This window comes from Mya arenaria, chromosome 5, assembly GCF_026914265.1.
Source record: "Mya arenaria isolate MELC-2E11 chromosome 5, ASM2691426v1".
In the NCBI taxonomy this organism is placed as follows: domain Eukaryota; kingdom Metazoa; phylum Mollusca; class Bivalvia; order Myida; family Myidae; genus Mya; species Mya arenaria.
Genome location: NC_069126.1, coordinates 69428377 through 69450849, shown reverse-complemented (window position 1 = coordinate 69450849; position 22473 = coordinate 69428377). Strand labels below are relative to the sequence as shown.

Sequence of the window (22473 nt, the reverse complement as noted above, 5' to 3'; positions counted from 1 at the left end):
CATCAAAGGAATATTCATCAGTTCTTCAATTTCTGGAGAAATCTCAGAGACAGCTGCGCTTTTCTCACACAATTACGACTCAAATAACTCCAAACTACCAAAAAGATCTTTAAACAAGTCGAAATCTGACAGATCTTCCGCCATATTTACTTTGTGCTGCAGACGAACTTTCAGCTTCCTGTTTACCGCAATCAATTTGTCATGAATAATAAAAAATAAAACAAGATTAATATTTTTAAAAGGGATATTGTTCAGTTGTTGCTTTATTTTAACCCCAAACACTGTTTTAAGAAGCAAAATACACATATTTGATGCGGTAACTAATGTAGACACCTTCCTACTATGACGTGACGTCATATGCTGTAAAATTAAAGTAGTCCGGTTATGAATATTAATAGGCTGATTTGCAAACACGAATGCTTCATGGAGAAATGAGTCAATGTCACATGGGTTGTGTTATCCAATAGGATTCAAGGATTTACTCGCACCTGCTTCAAGTTGTAATTATTAGTTTCTAAATATAAGAAGAAAGTAAAAATCTGAAAATAACAATATTCGAACATCATAATAATAACTCATGATTTAACAATGTCATTTAAGATCAATTCTGACACAATTTACTTATAATCGATGAACCGTCTAATTCCTTTCAATCAAAAATTGACCCTAACATAAAGCTTTAGCGTATTTTTTCAACTTACATAAAACATTGATCTCTATTATTCTGGAAGTTAACCACTGTCCCGCATTTTTTGCACGACAGTAGACGCCCATGTCCTGGTCTTCTCTCCGTACCGGTAGAGTGAGGGTTTCGTGTGCCACGACAAGATCCCCCGTCGCTGTTGATGATGTTGTTTGTATGCCCGAGGTAATTATTGTGTCGTCACCGGTAGCAGAAGTTTTCTTGTGTTTATACCATTCAATTTTGGCTAAAGGCTTTCCAGATGATGTGTTACACTGGAATATGCCGTCTTTATTTGCTATGACGGACATGCGATGTATACCAGAAGGGGAAATAGTTACCGATGTTATGCCAACTGGAATAGAACAAGATTACAATATACAAGAATCTTTATTTAAAGTCGGGTATATGTTAACAAGAAACATTAGCTAAATGAGCTACTTTCCGACATGAATAACAGACACACATAACATATCAAATACAAAATAACAATGAGTTTCTGACCTGGAAATAAAAGTTTATATGTTAAATGAACACATATTGTAGCAAGTATTTACAAAAGCCGTTCGTTATCATAAGTATGCATAGAAATACAAATAGGAAAATTTGGATTAGAGCATCGAAAACAGTGATAACATAAACAAGTTTTCCCGGCTATACAGCAAGTCCACACGCGCACGGTTCTACTAGTTCATATACAACAGTAGAATGGTTAGTTGTTTCAAAAGTATAACATAAAGGGTAATCATATACATTGAAATAGCAAAATTTTAATAGCAATATATACAAGGGAATAACAGCTTTATACATCGATGTGTAGTTCGTAAAATAACTTATAAGTAGCTTGATAGGAAAACTATTTGGAAAGTATTGCTTAGTGGAGGTATGATATGTATCATGTTATTTTGATATTACATCTATCACTGTAAAAGAATGTTAATTGAAAAAGTAAAGTCGTAACACTTAAACAAAATACTTGCCGAAAGAAAAACACAAGTAGTTGTATGTGTTCTACAGATGTTATGTAAGTTTAAAACAATCACACATATATATCAGCCCATGTACTTTAATTTAATAAGTTGTTATTTGAATAAAAAAGTCCGCTAAAATCATTTCTGGTGTTTGAATGCCATATCTTGTCCAGTAGATGTAGGCCATCCCACTGAAAACACAACTCATTTTCCGTTAAGACAAAGGATAAAACATATTCAGTGAAACATCTTATTATTCTCAATTTCTTCTATTTTTAAACGCAAAAAGGTATTATTTGCACATTGAACATTTACAAGAGGGATCTGTCCACGTGCGGATCAGCCTTCTATATTCCAGGTAGTTTTGGGAGCACCTTATTCCCTTTGGAAGGCTGTTCCATACTTGACTAGCCTCAAAGCGGAAAGATTTTTCCCCATATTTAGTTGTTCTTACTGATGGAACGTCTACACAGTTTTCGTATCTCAGATTAATATTACATGTCTTAAACGTTACAAGGTTTTGAACATATTTTGGTGAGATACCATACAGGCGTTTATAAGTTTCAATGGCAATGTGACATACCCTGCTCAAATGTAATGTTGGCAACTCTATGAACACTAACAAGAGGGACCTATCTAGGTGCGGATCAGCCTTCTAAATTCCAGGTAGTTTGGGGAGCAACTTATTCCCTTTGTGAGGCTGTTCCATACATGACTGTATGTAATGTTGGCAATTGAACTCTATGACGAAGACATTCGTATGTTGAGGTGTAATCATTGAAAACAATTTTTAAAGCTCTGTATTGAATCTTTTCCAATTTTTCTATGTTGGTCTTGCTACAAAAATGCCAAATGACAGGACAGAAGCTGAAATTGGATCTGAAGTCGTCGAAAACTGCAGTATGTTGATGATAACAGACTCATTGGCGAAACCTTCTTAAAAAAACTGTAAGCAATCATGGAGTCAGTGTCGTCGAAATATCCATGATTAAATCAGGGCCAAACACTGTATTTGTCAGATATGATAAATATTGAGAAAATCACTTTATAAGTCAGACATGATGAAAATTGAGTCAATCACTCTATATGTCAGAGATGATGGATATTGAGACAATCACTGTATATATAAGAGATAATGGATATTGAGACAATCACTGTATTTGTCAGAGATGATGGCTATTGAGACAATCACTCTATATGTCAGAGATGACGGCTATTGAGACAATCACTGTATATGTCAGAGATGATGGCTATTGAGACAATCACTGTATCTGTCAGATATGATCGCTATTGAGACAATCACTCTATATGTCAGATATGATAGATATTGAGACAATCACTTTATATGTCAGAGATGATGGATATTGAGGCAATCACTGTATATGTCAGAGATGATGGATATTGAGACAATCACTGTATATGTCAGAGATGATGGATATTGAGACAATCACTGTATATGTCAGAGATGATGGATATTGAGACAATCACTGTATATGTCAGAGATGATGGATATTGAAACAATCACTGTATATGTCAGAGATGATTGATATTGAAACAATCACAGTATATGTCAGAGATGATGGATATTGAAACAAACACTGTATATGTCAGAGATGATGAATATTGAGACAATCACTGTATATGTCAAAGATGATAAATATTGAGAAAATCACTGTATATGTCAGTGATGATGGATATTAAGGCAATCACTGTATATGTCAGAGATGATTGATATTGAGGCAATAACTGTATATGTCAGAGATGATTAATATTGAGGCAATCAATGTATATGTCAGAGATGATGGATATTAAGACAATCACTGAATATGTCAGAGATGATGGATATTGAGGCAATAACTGTATATGTCAGACATGATGGATATTGAAACAATCATTGTATATTTCAGAGATGATGGATATTGAAACAATCACTGTATATTTCAGAGATGATGGATATTGAGATATTCACTGTATATGTCAGAGATTATTGATATTGAAACAGTCACTGTATATGTCAGACATGATGGATATTGAAACAATCACTGTATATTTCATAGATGATTAATATTGAGACAATCACTGTATATGTCAGAGATGATGGATATTGAGACAATCACTGTATATGTCAGAGATGATGGATATTGAGACAATCACTTTATATATCAGAGATGATGGATATTTAAGCAATTACTGTAAATGTCTGAGATGATTGATATTAAGGCAATCACTGTATATGTCAGAGATGATGGATATTTAGGCAATCACTGTATATGTCAGAGATGATGGATATTGAGGCAATCACTGTATATGTCAGAGATGATGATTATTGAGGCAATTACTGTAAATGTCAAAGATGATGGATATTGAGACAATCTCTGTATATTTCAGAGTCAATGGATATTGAGACGATCACTGTATATGTCAACGATGATGGATATTGAGACAATCACTGTATATGTCAGGGATGATTGATATTGAAACAATCACTGCATATGTCAGAGATGATGGATATTGAGGCAATCACTGTATATGTCAGAGATGATGGATATTGAGACAATCACTGTATATGTCAGAGATGATGGATATTGAGACAATCACTGTATATGTCAGAGATGATGGATATTGAGACAATCACTGTATATGTCAGACATGATGGATATTGAAACAATCACTGTATATGTCAGAGATGATTGATATTGAAACAATCACTGTATATGTCAGAGATGATGGATATTGAAACAAACACTGTATATGTCAGAGATGATGAATATTGAGACAATCACTGTATATGTCAAAGATGATAAATATTGAGACAATCACTGTATATGTCAGTGATGATGGATATTAAGGCAATCACTGTATATGTCAGAGATGAATGATATTGAGGCAATAAATGTATATGTCAGAGATGATGGATATTAAGACAATCACTGAATATGTCAGAGATGATGGATATTGAGACCATTACTGTATATGTCAGAGTTGATGGATATTAAGGCAATCACTGTATATGTCAGATATGATCGATATTGAGACCATTACGGTATATGTCAGAGTTGATGGATATAAAGGCAATCACTGTATATGTCAGATATGATGGATATTGAGACCATCACTGTATATGTCAGAGATGATGGATATTGAGACCATCACTGTATATGTCAGAGATGATGGATATTAAGGCAATCACTGTATATGTCAGAGTCGATGGATATTGAGACCATTACTGTATATGTCAGACTAATGAATCATGAGGCAATCCATGTATATGTCAGAGATGATTAATATTGAGGCAATCACTGTATATGTCATTTATAGTAGATATTGAGACAATCACTGTATTTGTCAGAAATAATGAATATTAAGACAATAACTGTATATTTCATAGATAACGAAAACTAAATCAAACACTGTATATGTCAGAGATGATGAATATTGCGACTATCATTGTACATTTCAGAGAAAATGGATACAGAGACAATCACTTTATATGTCTGATATGATGGATATTGAGACAATAACTGTATATGTCAGAGATGATGGATATTGGACAAACACTGTATATGTCAGACATGATGGATATTGAAACAATCACTGTATATTTCAGAGATGATGGATATTGAAACAATCACTGTATATTTCAGAGATGATGGATATTGAGATATTCACTGTATATGTCAGAGATTATTGATATTGAAACAGTCACTGTATATGTCAGAGATGATGGATATTGAAACAATCACTGTATATTTCATAGATAATTAATATTGAGACAATCACTGTATATGTCAGAGATGATGGATATTGAGACAATCACTTTATATGTCAGAGATGATGGATATTTAAGCAATTACTGTAAATGTCTGAGATGATTGATATTAAGGCAATCACTGTATATGTCAGAGATGATGGATATTTAGGCAATCACTGTATATGTCAGAGATGATGGATATTGAGGCAATCACTGTATATGTCAGAGATGATGGTTATTGAGGCAATTACTGTAAATGTCAAAGATGATGGATATTGAGACAATCTCTGTATATTTCAGAGTCAATGGATATTGAGACGATCACTGTATATATCAGCGATGATGGATATTGAGACAATCACTGTATATGTCAAGGATGATTGATATTGAAACAATCACTGTATATGTCAGAGATGATGGATATTGAAACAAACACTGTATATGTCAGAGATGATGAATATTGAGACAATCACTGTATATGTCAAAGATGATAAATATTGAGACAATCACTGTATATGTCAGTGATGATGGATATTAAGGCAATCACTGTATATGTCAGAGATGATTGATATTGAGGCAATAACTGTATATGTCAGAGATGATTAATATTGAGGCAATCAATGTATATGTCAGAGATGATGGATATTAAGACAATCACTGAATATGTCAGAGATGATGGATATTGAGACCATTACTGTATATGTCAGAGTTGATGGATATTAAGGCAATCACTGTATATGTCAGATATGATGGATATTGAGACCATTACTGTATATGTCAGAGTTGATTTATATAAAGGCAATCACTGTATATGTCAGATATGATGGATATTGAGACCATCACTGTATATGTCAGAGATGATGGATATTGAGACCATCACTGTAAATGTCAGAGTTGATGGATATTATGGCAATCACTGTATATGTCAGATATGATGGATATTGAGACCATCACTGTATATGTCAGAGATGATGGATATTGAGACCATCACTGTATATGTCAGAGATGATGGATATTAAGGCAATCACTGTATATGTCAGAGTCGTTGGATATTGAGACCATTACTGTATATGTCAGACTAATGAATCATGAGGCAATCCATGTATATGTCAGAGATGATTAATATTGAGGCAATTACTGTATATGTCATTTATAATAGATACTGAGACAATCACTGTATTTGTCAGAAATAATGAATATTAAGACAATAACTGTATATTTCATAGATAACGAAAACTAAATCAAACACTGTATATGTCAGAGATGATGAATATTGCGACTATCATTGTACATTTCAGAGAAAATGGATACAGAGACAATCACTTTATATGTCTGATATGATGGATATTGAGACAATAACTGTATATGTCAGAGATGATGGATATTGGACAAACACTGTATATGTCAGAGATGATGGATATTGAAACAATCACTGTATATTTCAGAGATGATGGATATTGAAACAATCACTGTATATTTCAGAGATGATGGATATTGAGATATTCACTGTATATGTCAGAGATTATTGATATTGAAACAGTCACTGTATATGTCAGAGATGATGGATATTGAAACAATCACTGTATATTTCATAGATGATTAATATTGAGACAATCACTGTATATGTCAGAGATGATGGATATTGAGACAATCACTTTATATGTCAGAGATGATGGATATTTAAGCAATTACTGTAAATGTCTGAGATGATTGATATTAAGGCAATCACTGTATATGTCAGAGATGATGGATATTTAGGTAATCACTGTATATGTCAGAGATGATGGATATTGAGGCAATCACTGTATATGTCAGAGATGATGGTTATTGAGGCAATAACTGTAAATGTCAAAGATGATGGATATTGAGACAATCTCTGTATATTTCAGAGTCAATGGATATTGAGACGATCACTGTATATGTCAGCGATGATGGATATTGAGACAATCACTGTATATGTCAGGGATGAAGGATATTGAGACAATTATTGTATATGTCAGAAATAATGGATATTGAGACAATCACTGTATATGTCAGAGATGATGGATATTGAGACCATCACTGTATATGTCAGAGATGATGGATATGTAGACATTCACTTAATTTGTCAGAAATGATGAATATTGAGACGAGCAATGTATATGTCTCTGATATGATGGATATTGAGACAATCGCTGTATATTTCGGCGATGATGAATATTGAGACAAGCATTGTTCATGTCAGAGATGATGGATATTGCGACAAAATGTATATGTCAGCGATAATAAACTCTAAGAAAACCATTGTAAATGCACAGATAATAAATATTGAGACAGTAATTATATCTGTCAATCAAATGGCAATTGAGACAATCGCTGTAGATGTAAGATATTATGAATATCGAGACAATAACTTTAATGTCAGAGATAATGAATAATAAGACAATCACTGTTTATGTTGGAATCGATGGATATTTAGACAATCCCTGTATATATAAAAGATAAAGGATATAGATACAATCCCTTTACATGCCAAAAATAATGAATATTAATACAATCACTGTATTTGTCAGAGATGCTGAATATTGAGACAAGCAATGGTAATGTCAAAGATGATGGATATTGAGACAAACACTGTTTAGATCAGAGGTGATAAACATTTAGACAATCACTGTATATGTCAGAGATCATGAATATTGAGACAATCGCTGTTTAGATCAGAGATGATGAATATTGCGACAATCACTGTATATGACGGAGATGATGGATATTAAGACAATCATTTTATATGTCGGAGAAGATGACTATTGAGACAATAACTGATAATATCAAAGTTGAAGAAAATTGAGACAATCACTTTGCATGTCAAAGATGAAGAACATTGAGAAAATAACTGTAAATGTCGGAGATGATGGGTATTGAGACAATCACTGTATATGTCAAAAATGACGGATATTGAAACAATCCCGGTATATGTCAGAGATGGTGAATATTGAGACAATCACTGTTTATGTCAGAGATGATGGAAATTGAGACCATCACTGTATATGTCAGAGATGATGGATATTGAGACCATCACTGTATATGTCAGAGATGATGGATATTGAGACAATCACTTTATATGTCAAAGATTATGGATATTGAGACCATCACTGTATATGTCAGGGATGATGGATATTGAGACAATCACTTTATATGTCAAAAATGATGGATATTGAGACCATCACTGTATATGTCAGAGATGATGGATATTGAGACAATCACTGTATATGTCAGATATGGAAATTGAGACAATCACTGTAAATGTCAGAGATGATGGATATTGAGACAATCACTGTATATGTCAGAGATGATGGATATTTAGGCAATCACTGTATATGTCAGAGATGATGGATATTTAGGCAATCACTGTGTATGTCAGAGATGATGGATATTTAGGCAATCACTCTATATGTCAGAGATGATTGCTATTGAGCCCATCACAGTATATGTTAGAGATGATGGATATTGAGACAATCACTGTATATGTCAGAGATGATGGATATTTAGGCAATCATTGTATATGACAGAGATGATGGATATTTAGGCAATCACTGTATATGTCAGAGATGATGGACATTGAGACAATCACTTTATATGTCAAAGATGATGGCTATTGAGACCATCACTGTATATGTCAGAGATGATGGCTATTGAGACCATCACTTTATATGTCAGAGATGATGGATATTGAGACCGTCACTTTATATTTCAGAGATGATGGATATTTAGGCAATCACTCTATATGTCAGAGATGATGGCTATTGAGACAATCTCTGTATATGTCAGAGATGATGGATATTGAGACAATAACTTTATATGTCAAAGATGATGGATATTGAGACAATCACTGTATATATCAGAGATGATGGATATTGAGACCATCACTGTATATATCAAAGATGATGGATATTATGACAATCACTGTATATGTCAGAGATGATGGATATTGAGACAATCACTTTATATGTCAGAGATGATGGATATTGAGACAATCACTGTATATGTCAGAGATGATGGATATTGAGACCATCACTGTATATGTCAAAGATGATGGATATTGAGACAATCACTGTATATGTCAGAGATGATGGATATTGAGACAATCACTGTATTTGTCAGAGATGATGAATATTGAGACAATCACTGTTTATGTCAGAGATGATAGAAATTTAGACAATCACTGTTTATGTCAGAGATGATGGATATTGAGCCAATCACTGTATATGTCAGAGATGATGGATATTGAGACAATCACTGTATATGTCAGAGATGATGGATATTGAGACAATCACTGTATATATCAGAGATGATGGATTTTGAGTCAACCACTGTATGTGTCAGAGATGATGGAGGTTGAGACAATCTCTGTATATGTCAGAGATGGTGAATATTGAGACAATCACTGTATATGTCAGAGATGATGGATATTGAGACCATCACTGTATATGTCAGAGATGATGGATATTGAGACCATCACTGTATATGTCAGAGATGATGGATATTGAGACAATCACTTTATATGTCAGAGATGATGGATATTGAGACCATCACTGTATATGTCAGAGATGATGGATATTGAGACAATCACTTGATATGTCAAAAATGATGGATATTGAGACCATCACAGTATATGTCAGAGATGATGGCTATTGAGACAATCACTGTATATGTCAGAGATGATGGATTTAGAGAAAATCACTGTATATGTTAGAGATGATGGATATTGAGACAATCACTGTATATGTCAGAGATGATGGATATTGAGACAATCACTGTATATGACAGAGATGATGGATATTAAGGCAATCACTGTATATGTCAGAGATGATAAATATTGAGACAATCACTGTTTTATGTCAGGGATGATGGAAATTGAGACAATCACTGTTTATGTCAGAGATGATGGATATTGAGACAATCACTGTATATGTCAGAAATGATGGATATTGAGACAATCACTGTATATGTCAGAGATGATGGATATTTAGGCAATCACTGTATATATCAGAGATGATGGATTTTGAGTCAACCACTGTATGTGTCAGAGATGATGGAGGTTGAGACAATCTCTGTATATGTCAGAGATGATGGATTTTGAGTCAACCACTGTATATGTCAGAGATGATGGATATTGAGGCAATTACTGTATATTTCAGTGATGATGGATATTGAGACAATCACTGTATATGTCAGAGATGATGGATATTTAGGCAATCACTGTATATGTCAGAGATGATGGATTTTGAGTCAACCACTGTATATGTCAGAGATGATGGATATTGAGACCATCACAGTATATGTCAGAGATGATGGCTATTGAGACAATCACTGTATATGTCAGAGATGATGGATATTGAGGCAATCACTGTATATGTCAGAGATGATGGATATTTAGGCAATCACTGTATATGTCAGAGATGATGGATATTGAGAGCATCACTGTTTATGTCAGAGATGATGGATATTGAGGCAATCACTGTATAATTCAGAGATGATGGACATTAAGACAATCACTGAATATGTCAGAGATGATGGATATTGATACAATCACGGTATATGTTAAAGATGATTGCTATTGAGCCCATCACAGTATATGTCAGAGATGATGGACATTGAGACAATCACTGTATATGTCAGAGATGATTGATATTGAGCCCATCACAGTATATGCCAGAGATGATGGATATTGAGGCAATCACTGTATATGTCAGAGATGATGGCTATTGAGACAATCACTGTAAATGTCAGAGATGATGGATATTGAGACCATCACTGTATATGTCAGAGATGATGGATATTGAGACAATCACTTTATATGTCAAAGATTATGGATATTGAGACCATCACTGTATATGTCAGGGATGATGGATATTGAGACAATCACTTTATAAGTCAAAAATGATGGATATTGAGACCATCACTGTATATGTCAGAGATGATGGATATTGAGACAATCACTGTATATGTCAGAGATGATGGAAATTGAGACAATCACTGTAAATGTCAGAGATGATGGATATTGAGACAATCACTGTATATGTCAGAGATGATGGATATTTAGGCAATCACTGTATATGTCAGAGATGATGGATATTTAGGCAATCACTGTTTATGTCAGAGATGATGGATATTTAGGCAATCACTCTATATGTCAGAGATGATTGCTATTGAGCCCATCACAGTATATGTTAGAGATGATGGATATTGAGACAATCACTGTATATGTCAGAGATGATGGATATTTAGGCAATCATTGTATATGACAGAGATGATGGATATTTAGGCAATCACTGTATATGTCAGAGATGATGGATATTGAGACAATCACTTTATATGTCAAAAATGATGGATATTGAGACCATCACTGTATATGTCAGAGATGATGGATATTGAGACAATCACTGTATATGTCAGAGATGATGGATATTTAGGCAATCACTGTATATGTCAGAGATGATGGATATTTAGGCAATCACTGTTTATGTCAGAGATGATGGATATTTAGGCAATCACTGTATATGTCAGAGATGATGGATATTGAGGCAATCACTGTATATGTCAGAGATGATGGATATTTAGGCAATCACTCTATATGTCAGAGATGATTGCTATTGAGCCCATCACAGTATATGTTAGAGATGATGGATATTGAGACAATCACTGTATATGTCAGAGATGATGGATATTTAGGCAATCATTGTATATGACAGAGATGATGGATATTTAGGCAATCACTGTATATGTCAGAGATGATGGATATTGAGACAATCACTTTATATGTCAAAGATGATGGATATTGAGACAATCACTGTATATGTCAGATATGATGGCTATTGAGACCATTACTTTATATGTCAGAGATGATGGATATTGAGACCGTCACTTTATATTTCAGAGATGATGGATATTTAGGCAATCACTCTATATGTCAGAGATGATGGCTATTGAGACAATCTCTGTATATGTCAGAGATGATGGATATTGAGACAATCACTGTATATGTCAAAGATGATGGATATTGAGACAATCACTGTATATATCAGAGATGATGGATATTGAGACCATCACTGTATATATCAAAGATGATGGATATTGAGACAATCACTGTATATGTCAGAGATGATGGATATTGAGGCAATCACTGTATATGTCAGAGATGATGGCTATTGAGACAATCACTGTATATGTCAGAGATGATGGATATTTAGGCAATCACTGTATATGTCAGAGATGATGGATTTTGAGTCAACCACTGTATATGTCAGAGATGATGGATATTGAGACCATCACAGTATATGTCAGAGATGATGGCTATTGAGACAATCACTGTATATGTCAGATATGATGGATATTGAGGCAATCACTGTATATGTCAGAGATGATGGATATTTAGGCAATCACTGTATATGTCAGAGATGATGGATATTGAGAGCATCACTGTTTATGTCAGAGATGATGGATATTTAGGCAATCATTGTATATGACAGAGATGATGGATATTTAGGCAATCACTGTATATGTCAGAGATGATGGATATTGAGACAATCACTTTATATGTCAAAAATGATGGATATTGAGACCATCACTGTATATGTCAGAGATGATGGATATTGAGACAATCACTGTATATGTCAGAGATGATGGACATTTAGGCAATCACTGTATATGTCAGAGATGATGGATATTTAGGCAATCACTGTATATGTCAGAGATGATGGATATTTAGGCAATCACTGTATATGTCAGAGATGATGGATATTTAGGCAATCACTGTTTATGTCAGAGATGATGGATATTTAGGCAATCACTCTATATGTCAGAGATGATTGCTATTGAGCCCATCACAGTATATGTTAGAGATGATGGATATTGAGACAATCACTGTATATGTCAGAGATGATGGATATTTAGGCAATCATTGTATATGACAGAGATGATGGATATTTAGGCAATCACTGTATATGTCAGAGATGATGGATATTGAGACAATCACTTTATATGTCAAAGATGATGGCTATTGAGACCATCACTGTATATGTCAGATATGATGGCTATTGAGACCATTACTTTATATGTCAGAGATGATGGATATTGAGACCGTCACTTTATATTTCAGAGATGATGGATATTTAGGCAATCACTCTATATGTCAGAGATGATGGCTATTGAGACAATCTCTGTATATGTCAGAGATGATGGATATTGAGACAATCACTGTATATGTCAAAGATGATGGATATTGAGACAATCACTGTATATATCAGAGATGATGGATATTGAGACCATCACTGTATATATCAAAGATGATGGATATTGAGACAATCACTGTATATGTCAGAGATGATGGATATTGAGGCAATCACTGTATATGTCAGAGATGATGGCTATTGAGACAATCACTGTATATGTCAGAGATGATGGATATTTAGGCAATCACTGTATATGTCAGAGATGATGGATTTTGAGTCAACCACTGTATATGTCAGAGATGATGGATATTGAGACCATCACAGTATATGTCAGAGATGATGGCTATTGAGACAATCACTGTATATGTCAGATATGATGGATATTGAGGCAATCACTGTATATGTCAGAGATGATGGATATTTAGGCAATCACTGTATATGTCAGAGATGATGGATATTGAGACAATCACTGTTTATGTCAGAGATGATGGATATTGAGGCAATCACTGTATAATTCAGAGATGATGGACATTAAGACAATCACTGAATATGTCAGAGATGATGGATATTGATACAATCACTGTATATGTTAAAGATGATTGCTAGTGAGCCCATCACAGTATATGTCAGAGATGATGGACATTGAGACAATCACTGTATATGTCAGAGATGATTGATATTGAGCCCATCACAGTATATGCCAGAGATGATGGATATTGAGGCAATCATTGTATATGTCAGAGATGATGGCTATTGAGACAATCACTGTAAATGTCAGAGATTGTCTAAATTGGGACCATCACTGTATCTGTCAGAGGTCATGAATATTGAGACAATGAATGTTTATGTCAAACTAATGGATAATGTGAAAATTACTGTTTATGTCAGAGACGATGAATAGTGAGACAAATAATGTATATGTCAAACAAATGAATGTTAAGCCAATCAATGTATATATTAGGGATGATGAATATCGAGGCAAACACTGTAAATGTCAGATATGATGGATATTGAGACAAACTCTGTTAATGTCAGATATGATGGATATTGAGACAATCATTCTATATGTCAGAGATGATGGATATTTGTCAGAGATGATGAAAATTGAAACAAACACTGTATATGTCAAAGATGATGAATATTGTGTGCGTTTGCGTATGTGTGTGTGTGGGAGGGTGGGGGTCGTGTGTGCCTGTGCGTGTGCGTGTGTGTGTGCGTGTGTGCGTGCGTGTGCGGGTGGGCGCGTAAAACACTGTACCACTTGAAACGTGTTAATTTAAATTTTGAGAATCAATTCAGAAATTTTTAATAATGTCGCATAAAGTTAAACGATTTGTTTAAGAGTGAGCTCGAATATTAATAGAAATAATAATACCGAATAGTAATTCATACATTTAGTCTCACCTGTCACCGTAATAGTGAGAGCGCTAGTGGTCTTAGCAGATGCATTATCGTCATTTCCGTATATAAAATTACACATCCACATATCGTCATTCATGTCCATCTGCACACTAATGAGAGTACAGGTGTACTTTGTCTTGCTAACACAGACGCATTTCATGTTGTCAGGAGCCGGAAAGTCATAGACGCATTCTTTGTTTGAATTCATTTGCATTGCTACTGAATATTTTGTCGGGTAGTCACTACTGCCGCTAGGTTTCTTGTACCATTGAACCGAACTTATATCATCTTTTAATGAGTTACAAGTCAGCTCCAAGTTTTCACCCAGATGCACCGATGCTCCTTCAGTTCCCGTGCCATTACCAGAGATGGTAAACGCACAGGTACCTGAAAATTAAATAAGACTATGCTACTTATATATAAATGGAATTGAATCAAAATTATAATAAAAAGAAACATGTTGCATATATCAGTTAACATGGGCTGCAATGAAGAAATATATTAAACAAATCCTGGTAGGGAAAAGTAAAGTTTTATATCGTTGAAGTTTTAATCGATTCTTTCATCCAACAACAGCAGGAGCAGCAGCATCCTTATCATCATCATCAGCAGAAGTAACTTAGACATGTAAAAGAAAAGAAAATAGCCATTTCTTTTAAGAATGAAATAATACTTGCATTATAGGTTACCCACTAACTTAACCATTATATCTGTTACTAGTGCCAACAAATGTCATTGTATTGTTTTTTTGGTCTTGAACAGATCATCTGCATATTTTTATAGTATCTATGTGTTTTTTGTTTTGTTTTATGTAAACGCGATGCATCTAAGATGTGTTTATGCTTACGTATATTCTCAAATGCTAATGTGGTGCCATTTACATTAACGCAAACCAACATTAAACTGGCATATTTAAATGTTGCAAGTGCACATTTCCTTTAGAACAATGTGCATATTTATTTAAATATGATGTAAACACACACTTTATACCTTTAATAAAAATGATGATATTTGAATACAAACGAAATTGTTCAATTTTGCATATAAATTTCAACTAAATTTCTGAAGACTCCTTACAAAAAATGTGACACATTTTCTTTATTAACATATATTCTTTCTTATTTCTTTGAAATATACTAGAAGTAATAAAAAATATTTTTAACGAACATGCACCAATTTTGTTCCGTTTGATAAATTGTAATTAAGCTTTGTTTTAAAAATGTTATTATACCGTAATCTTAAAAATGCTTTGATGTCATTTGTAACGAAACATATACATATACAATCTGCATGTAAAATAGGTCAGGGAAAAACAGTTTTAGTCAACCCTTGCATATTTATTTCATGACTATTGAATGTCTATAATGTTATGCTAATAATTGATCTAAAAGTTCTCATCTTGCTAAATTCTGGCTCGGAAATGTCCAGCGTACGTTCAATAGATCAATTAATGTCCTCCACGTCTCCAAATTATGTAAGCATGGTAACACAAAGATAGACTCAGTATATACGTAGCTCTAAAGTGAGAATCTGATTCGGGATATTAAAAGTTTAATATTTAAAGATTAAGTTATTTATCCCAGTTTACTAATAATTGTAAATTAATAACAACCTATAGTAAATCGTTTGTTAAATAAAACAAAATCATTATGTACACAAAAAAACCCAGAAGTACATGCATCTGTTTTTTATAAAACAATTCCGAAAATATTTAAAATCTTTACGGAAAAAAAATCTAAAGATAACGAGGACGTTATCAGTAAACAGCGTCGTTACACGATAAGACAGTTCCACACAGTGATTCGGAAATATGAATCGGTTTAAAAGTGAAACGGAAATATTCAACTTTTAAATTAACTTAATTGTGTAAGTTTTTATCGATATAATACCGTATTGTCTACACATTAGGTCAATATCTATGAAAAAATACCAATTCAGTTATTTGAACCTTTATATGCTTACCTTTCAATTGGAATTAGATAGAATCTTAAAGTTGGAGTGGCATATGCCTTCCCAACACAGGGATCGCAAAGCGATATTACTCAAAATTAACCTTATGTATTATTGTCAACAAAACTATACGTGATGATCAGTAAAATTACATAATTTGGAAAACAAGTCAGCACTTTTGGTCCTTAATTAACGCCATCGAGCAATCAAACAAAATGCAACTAAATGCAATTTATCCAGTCCTGCAAGTCCTCCAAATACAAATGTTACCAATAACAGCAAACCAAAAAGTGTCCAGATACTTAGTTAGTCAACAAGTCCAAAATGATAGAAACATTAAAACAAAATCATATAATAAATTGGCTCCTGCTGTATTTAGAAATATATATCAAAAACTTGCTTAGACATGTATAAAAAAACTTAAACGTTTTTTTTATAATTACAAACAACAACCATAATTATTTGGTAACGAACATTATGTTACATATATTACAATATATGATAACTGTAAAAAACATCGAGATCCAGGTACAAAATAAACATGCTAATCAAATGGTGCCAATTACGCAAACGGAAATATTTTTGTGCAGTATTTGGCAATGTGATTCGAACTATTGCAACAGATTTAAAGAGTGTCTTTTTTAGAAGAGAATTTGGTCCGCACACAAAAATCAAAATTAAATTAAAAAGTGATATCTATTGATAGTCGAATAAACTTGTACAATGCACAAATCATGCTTTTTCATTTCCTAGTCTATATTCTCTAAAGTTTGAACGAGATAAATGAAAAAAATACCCGTAAACCGTGTTAAATTATATATTCAAAAACTCGTTTGAAATATGTTTTATATAGTCATATAAATGTGTTTTTATTTGTTATTCCTTTTGTTTCATGTATTTGATATTGATAGTTATTCTGCATACATTAATTAAAGGATGTATGTTTATATACCGATACAAGCATAACTTTTATTGTATAAAGTATGTCTTTATGCATTCTCTCTATCACGTTCTGTTTTGTATCATGTAAATTATGTTTTGTGGATTAAATGAGATGTTTAATGTTAGATTTAATATAAATTATATATTGACTATGCAAATATATATATATATTCGTTTCTTGTCGTATTATTTATGACTTCATTTTCCTAAATCGTTACCATTTATTGACCGTTTGACCTTTAACTACCAGAATATGACGCTTGTGGGTAATTTTGGACGATTCACACATAGTCAAAAAGTTAATTTCTATTTGTATTTGCGCCTTTTACAATTAAATGTCCTAGGCACCAAAAAAAACATGTGTTTATACGCATGGTTAATAGGTGTCATTTTATTTGAGTCACGATATTAAGGCATTATACATTTAAGAATCATCTTTAATGATTACAGTATCTGAACAATCTAAAAACACATAGATATTCGAAATTTAAAATCGATTGTTTTGTGTTTAAATTGCTATTTCCAGAAGTAAATATATAAAAGAAACGTTTAAACATTGTTTTCCCTAGTTGAAATTGGTTTGTTTCATGTACTTTGTTAGGAAATGTCTTTCTGTGAAAAGTACACCTTTTTATACTATATTTGTTTTTTGTTAACAAACTCTATTTGATAATTGCAAATTAGAGTGAGATCTATATAGTTTCCAATGACTTGGCTATATGTGTGTATTGTATATTTGAAGGTCTAGTTCATAAATGGACTTTTATGTAGATGAATGAGCATGCTTTTCTATAAATCTCCACATTTTGAATTAAGTATTGTTGTTGGGGTCTAAAGGACATCAGGCGGGTTTCCTTTTCATTTATTTAGCGCTAAGAGGTTCATCACCTTTAAAATAATATTACGATTTGATATCTAATGTAAATAACATATACAATTTCAAACAGTTAAACAAAGAAATTAACATATGAACACCTTACACTGCGCAAATCTAATTTGTCTAGTATAGCGGTTGTTGTCACGGTACCTATAAAACTATAACATGATCCGTAAAAATAGATTTCCGTTAATATGTTTTTGGGGTGGGGTCATGCGTTGTCATTTTTTCTTAAAACGGAATGCATTTTAATAACTAGTCGTGAAAAGCATATTTGTCGATAGTGAAGAGTAACATACATCTAATACTTTTTAATGGAGGAAAGCTATAAAAGTATTGTCTTATGTTCAGTACAAGGTTCAATGACGGACAGTGTACATTCAATTATTATAACTTATAGATAAGAAACTGTAAAAAATAAATACTTGGAAATAACAATACTTATCAGTTTATGTAATTGAATTACAGCTTTAACTTACTAGACATCATTTGTGCAATAATCCAGACAGACACTAAATACAGAAATAATCCGAATGACATATCCATTCTTCACGAAACCACGTCGTGAAATGAATTGTGCTTGTTTACTACTGTAAACTTATGTTATACCGTACACAGCTGCACTTAAACCCAGAAAGATGTGTATTGTGCATTTTAAAATTGATATAACTCACTTATTGTGGCGCTTTAACCAAACGGCGTATTGTAATAACAATAGTGTTATGTTTGAAGTATAAATTAATTACTAAGATGAGGAAATAAAAAGTAACTAGTAGTAAAATTTCTCCTTCAAGGGTGCAAGGGATGTTAAAACAATTTGGATAATTTTAAATTAACTGAAAGTATTTCCCCTACGTTATAGACAATTAAACGTTAGATTTAATAGGTCTAAATTCTAAAAACGGTTTTCATTTTTTCAGAAACTGCCTGGTATCAGTATTATGTCATCAATACCATTTCGTCCAAAATATTATTGACAATCAAATTTAAAAATCGGAAAAGCAATTTTCAGGAAGCGCAGCTTTAGGGTGTTTCGATCTTATGCTCTGTAAAAGGTAAAACACAAGCAAGTGCGTCATTAAAAGTATGTATGAAAGCCAAGCTACATTGGATACTGCAAGACACCGGACGTGAAAGTCTGCAAGGAGGAAGCTATTATAAGTTTTTCCGGTACATAGTTACACGGACGTATGAAATACGGCAAAACGGTGTGACGTAGGTAGTTGCAGAAATGGCCCAAAATGGTTTATTCAGTATCTTTAATGGAGGAGGTTTCTCCCAAAAAGCGATGTACATGTGGGACCAGGTTATCACTAGCATAAAATGTAATATATTTGACATACTGTCACTATTCTTTTCGAAAGAATCTGCCAGCTGCGAACTAAACCGTACGCAAAGGCAGAAACATTAATGTTTACAACCCCGAACTGGCAAGTGCTTAAATTCCAAAATCAGGAACTAAATAAAAGGCTAAGTGGGTGTTTATATGAACAATTTAGGTTGTCATCATTAATCAAAGTGTCTGAAAACTACTCCTTTACTTAAACATGCAACGCTGACCTAATTAAAGTTTAGTGTAATTTATTGAATGTTTGCAATTAGAATGCCAGAAAAAGGGCCTTTCTTTGCCTTTTTTTAAAATAATGTACCTGCATGATTGGACACACATTTAACTCCAATCCCATAAAACATTTGGAACCAAGCTAAAAAAATCTTCAATAAATGCCAACGGTGCACTCAAGTAGTACAGGTGTTCAGTAGTTTTAAACTTGGGAGCCAGGGCAATACAAACCCTTTTCTCGGACTCTTAAACTTTGTCCCGTAAGCGCAGTGGTTAGCGCGCTCGCTTTTACCAAGGTTCGATTCCCGGCTTGGGCTCATGTGAGTTTTGTTTGTGGTCACCAAGCCGGACAAGTGAGTTCCCTCAGGGTACTCTGGTTTGACCCACAACACAAGACCACACTCTCGCTTAGCATCGAGCCAACGAAAGGGATTAATATAATGTTGTAATAACTTACGCTTTATACAATTTTGATTTATTTAAATTAAGCTATAGTCATAAATAAACATGTATTTACATTAAATTATTAATTCTGCTTTCAATGCCATTAAATATTCCATCCCATTGCTTTAGTAAACTAAATTGAAGTAAAAGTATGTATAACCTTAAGGTTCAGCTTATCATTCTGTTTTGTATACTAAGATAAAACTAGTTTAAATATAACAAGAATATCAGACTTGACGTATCCAGCAAAGGTTCCACGTTATCTTTGTTGACTCAAAGCATGAATATGATTTGTGGTTGGTTCAAAATGAACCCCTATTGTTTGCGACAGGGTCTTTTGCTACCTTTTGTACACTTACATTGGCCTTTTATTTATGTAAATAGAGCTCATAGGCATCATTTTGCACATTTATGTTGGTGCCACATGCGTCATTTTCAAGCTGAAGTTGTGTATTTGCAACACGCATATACAAAGAAATATATTGAAGACATCAATTTTATGAAAAGCAGCAAAATATCGGAAATAACAACAAGAGGTCTGTTCTTTAGTGGTACACTGTGAGTTGCAGCATCAATTTCTGGAATGACTGTAACAATGCATTTCAGTTTCCAACCCACTTCATAGATAATTATTCGTTAATTATCGATCTCTTATTTGTTTCTAACTCAAACTTCGTAATCCATAGTTGGTTTGGCGAGCCTTTCCTCGAGCAAAACATTCGTTTTCATTACTATGTCGTTGGAATATATCGATATCATAAAACGGTAAAGAAGTTCACTCGTCGTAGAATATTGAATACAATACATTGGACTTGGATTTGCGGCTTGCGTGATAAAGTTGTCGCTCTGATCCGGAGTTCAAAATCAAAATATTTTGATTCAATTTCTTCGAAACTCAAATCTAATGAAGTGAGTTCTAGGGATCGGTTAAAAACTCATAAATCATTTATCACTCCGGTAAAATCACAAGGCATTCCCGCACTACTAAACCCACTACATGTTCAGTGCGTTGCAGACGACCACGGCAAGGCTGATATCCTCAATGATGTTTTTTTTCCTTCAGATCTGCGTTGACGCTTCTAGTATTACTTCAATTTGATTCAATTACTGATGATGCTTAACTTGATTCCATTGTTATCATAAATTCCGAAGTTAAAGATGCTATAAGTAGTCCATCGGTTGGTATAGCCCCAGTCCTGATGGCACTGATAACCGTATTCTACTTGAAGGCTCTGCAAAATTTAGCCAACCTTTTTGTAATGTTTTCCAGGCTTCGTTAACTTCTTGTGTTGTCCTCATTATAATAATATGCAAATGCTTGCGCTGTTTTTAAAAGAGGGATCCTTCCAAACCATCAAATTATCGTATTATCCCTCTCGTAAATATAATCTTTGAAAGAATTATAGTTAAACAAATACTTTACTCAGTGATGCATGTTTCTTTACCCGATTTCAATCCGGCATTCTACTAGTTCTATGTGATTCTTACCAGCTTACCTACCTCTATAATTGTTTTTTGGCAAGCTCTCCACAATGGTCATAAGAGATAGGTTTTTTTGGCGCCGTAGTATATTTTATAAACTCGTAAAAGCAGGTTTGTGTGATCGCTTTCCGTCTTGGTTTTTAGACTACTTAGAAAATAGGCGTCAGTGTGTCGTAATTCCAGAAGCAGATTTAGCATTAAA

General features: G+C 33.5%; 1 protein-coding gene across 4 annotated transcripts in view; it reads right to left on the bottom strand.

Annotated features, from left to right (window-relative positions):
• The window catches only part of LOC128233905 (hemicentin-1-like), a 44359-nt gene extending 24961 nt beyond the window's left edge, over nt 1–19398 (bottom strand). For 3 of the 4 annotated variants that reach the window (XM_052947778.1, XM_052947779.1, XM_052947781.1), the window contains exons 1-3: nt 19264–19398; nt 15007–15402; nt 702–1037 (exon numbers count right to left, since the gene is read on the bottom strand). In XM_052947778.1, the coding sequence (XP_052803738.1) occupies nt 702–1037; nt 15007–15402; nt 19264–19330 (799 nt within the window). In that variant the 5' untranslated portion in view covers nt 19331–19398. The remainder of the gene's footprint in view (nt 1–701; nt 1038–15006; nt 15403–19263) is intronic. The other variant, XM_052947780.1, reaches the window with a different exon arrangement.
• Nucleotides 19399–22473: the final 3075 nt, after the last annotated feature.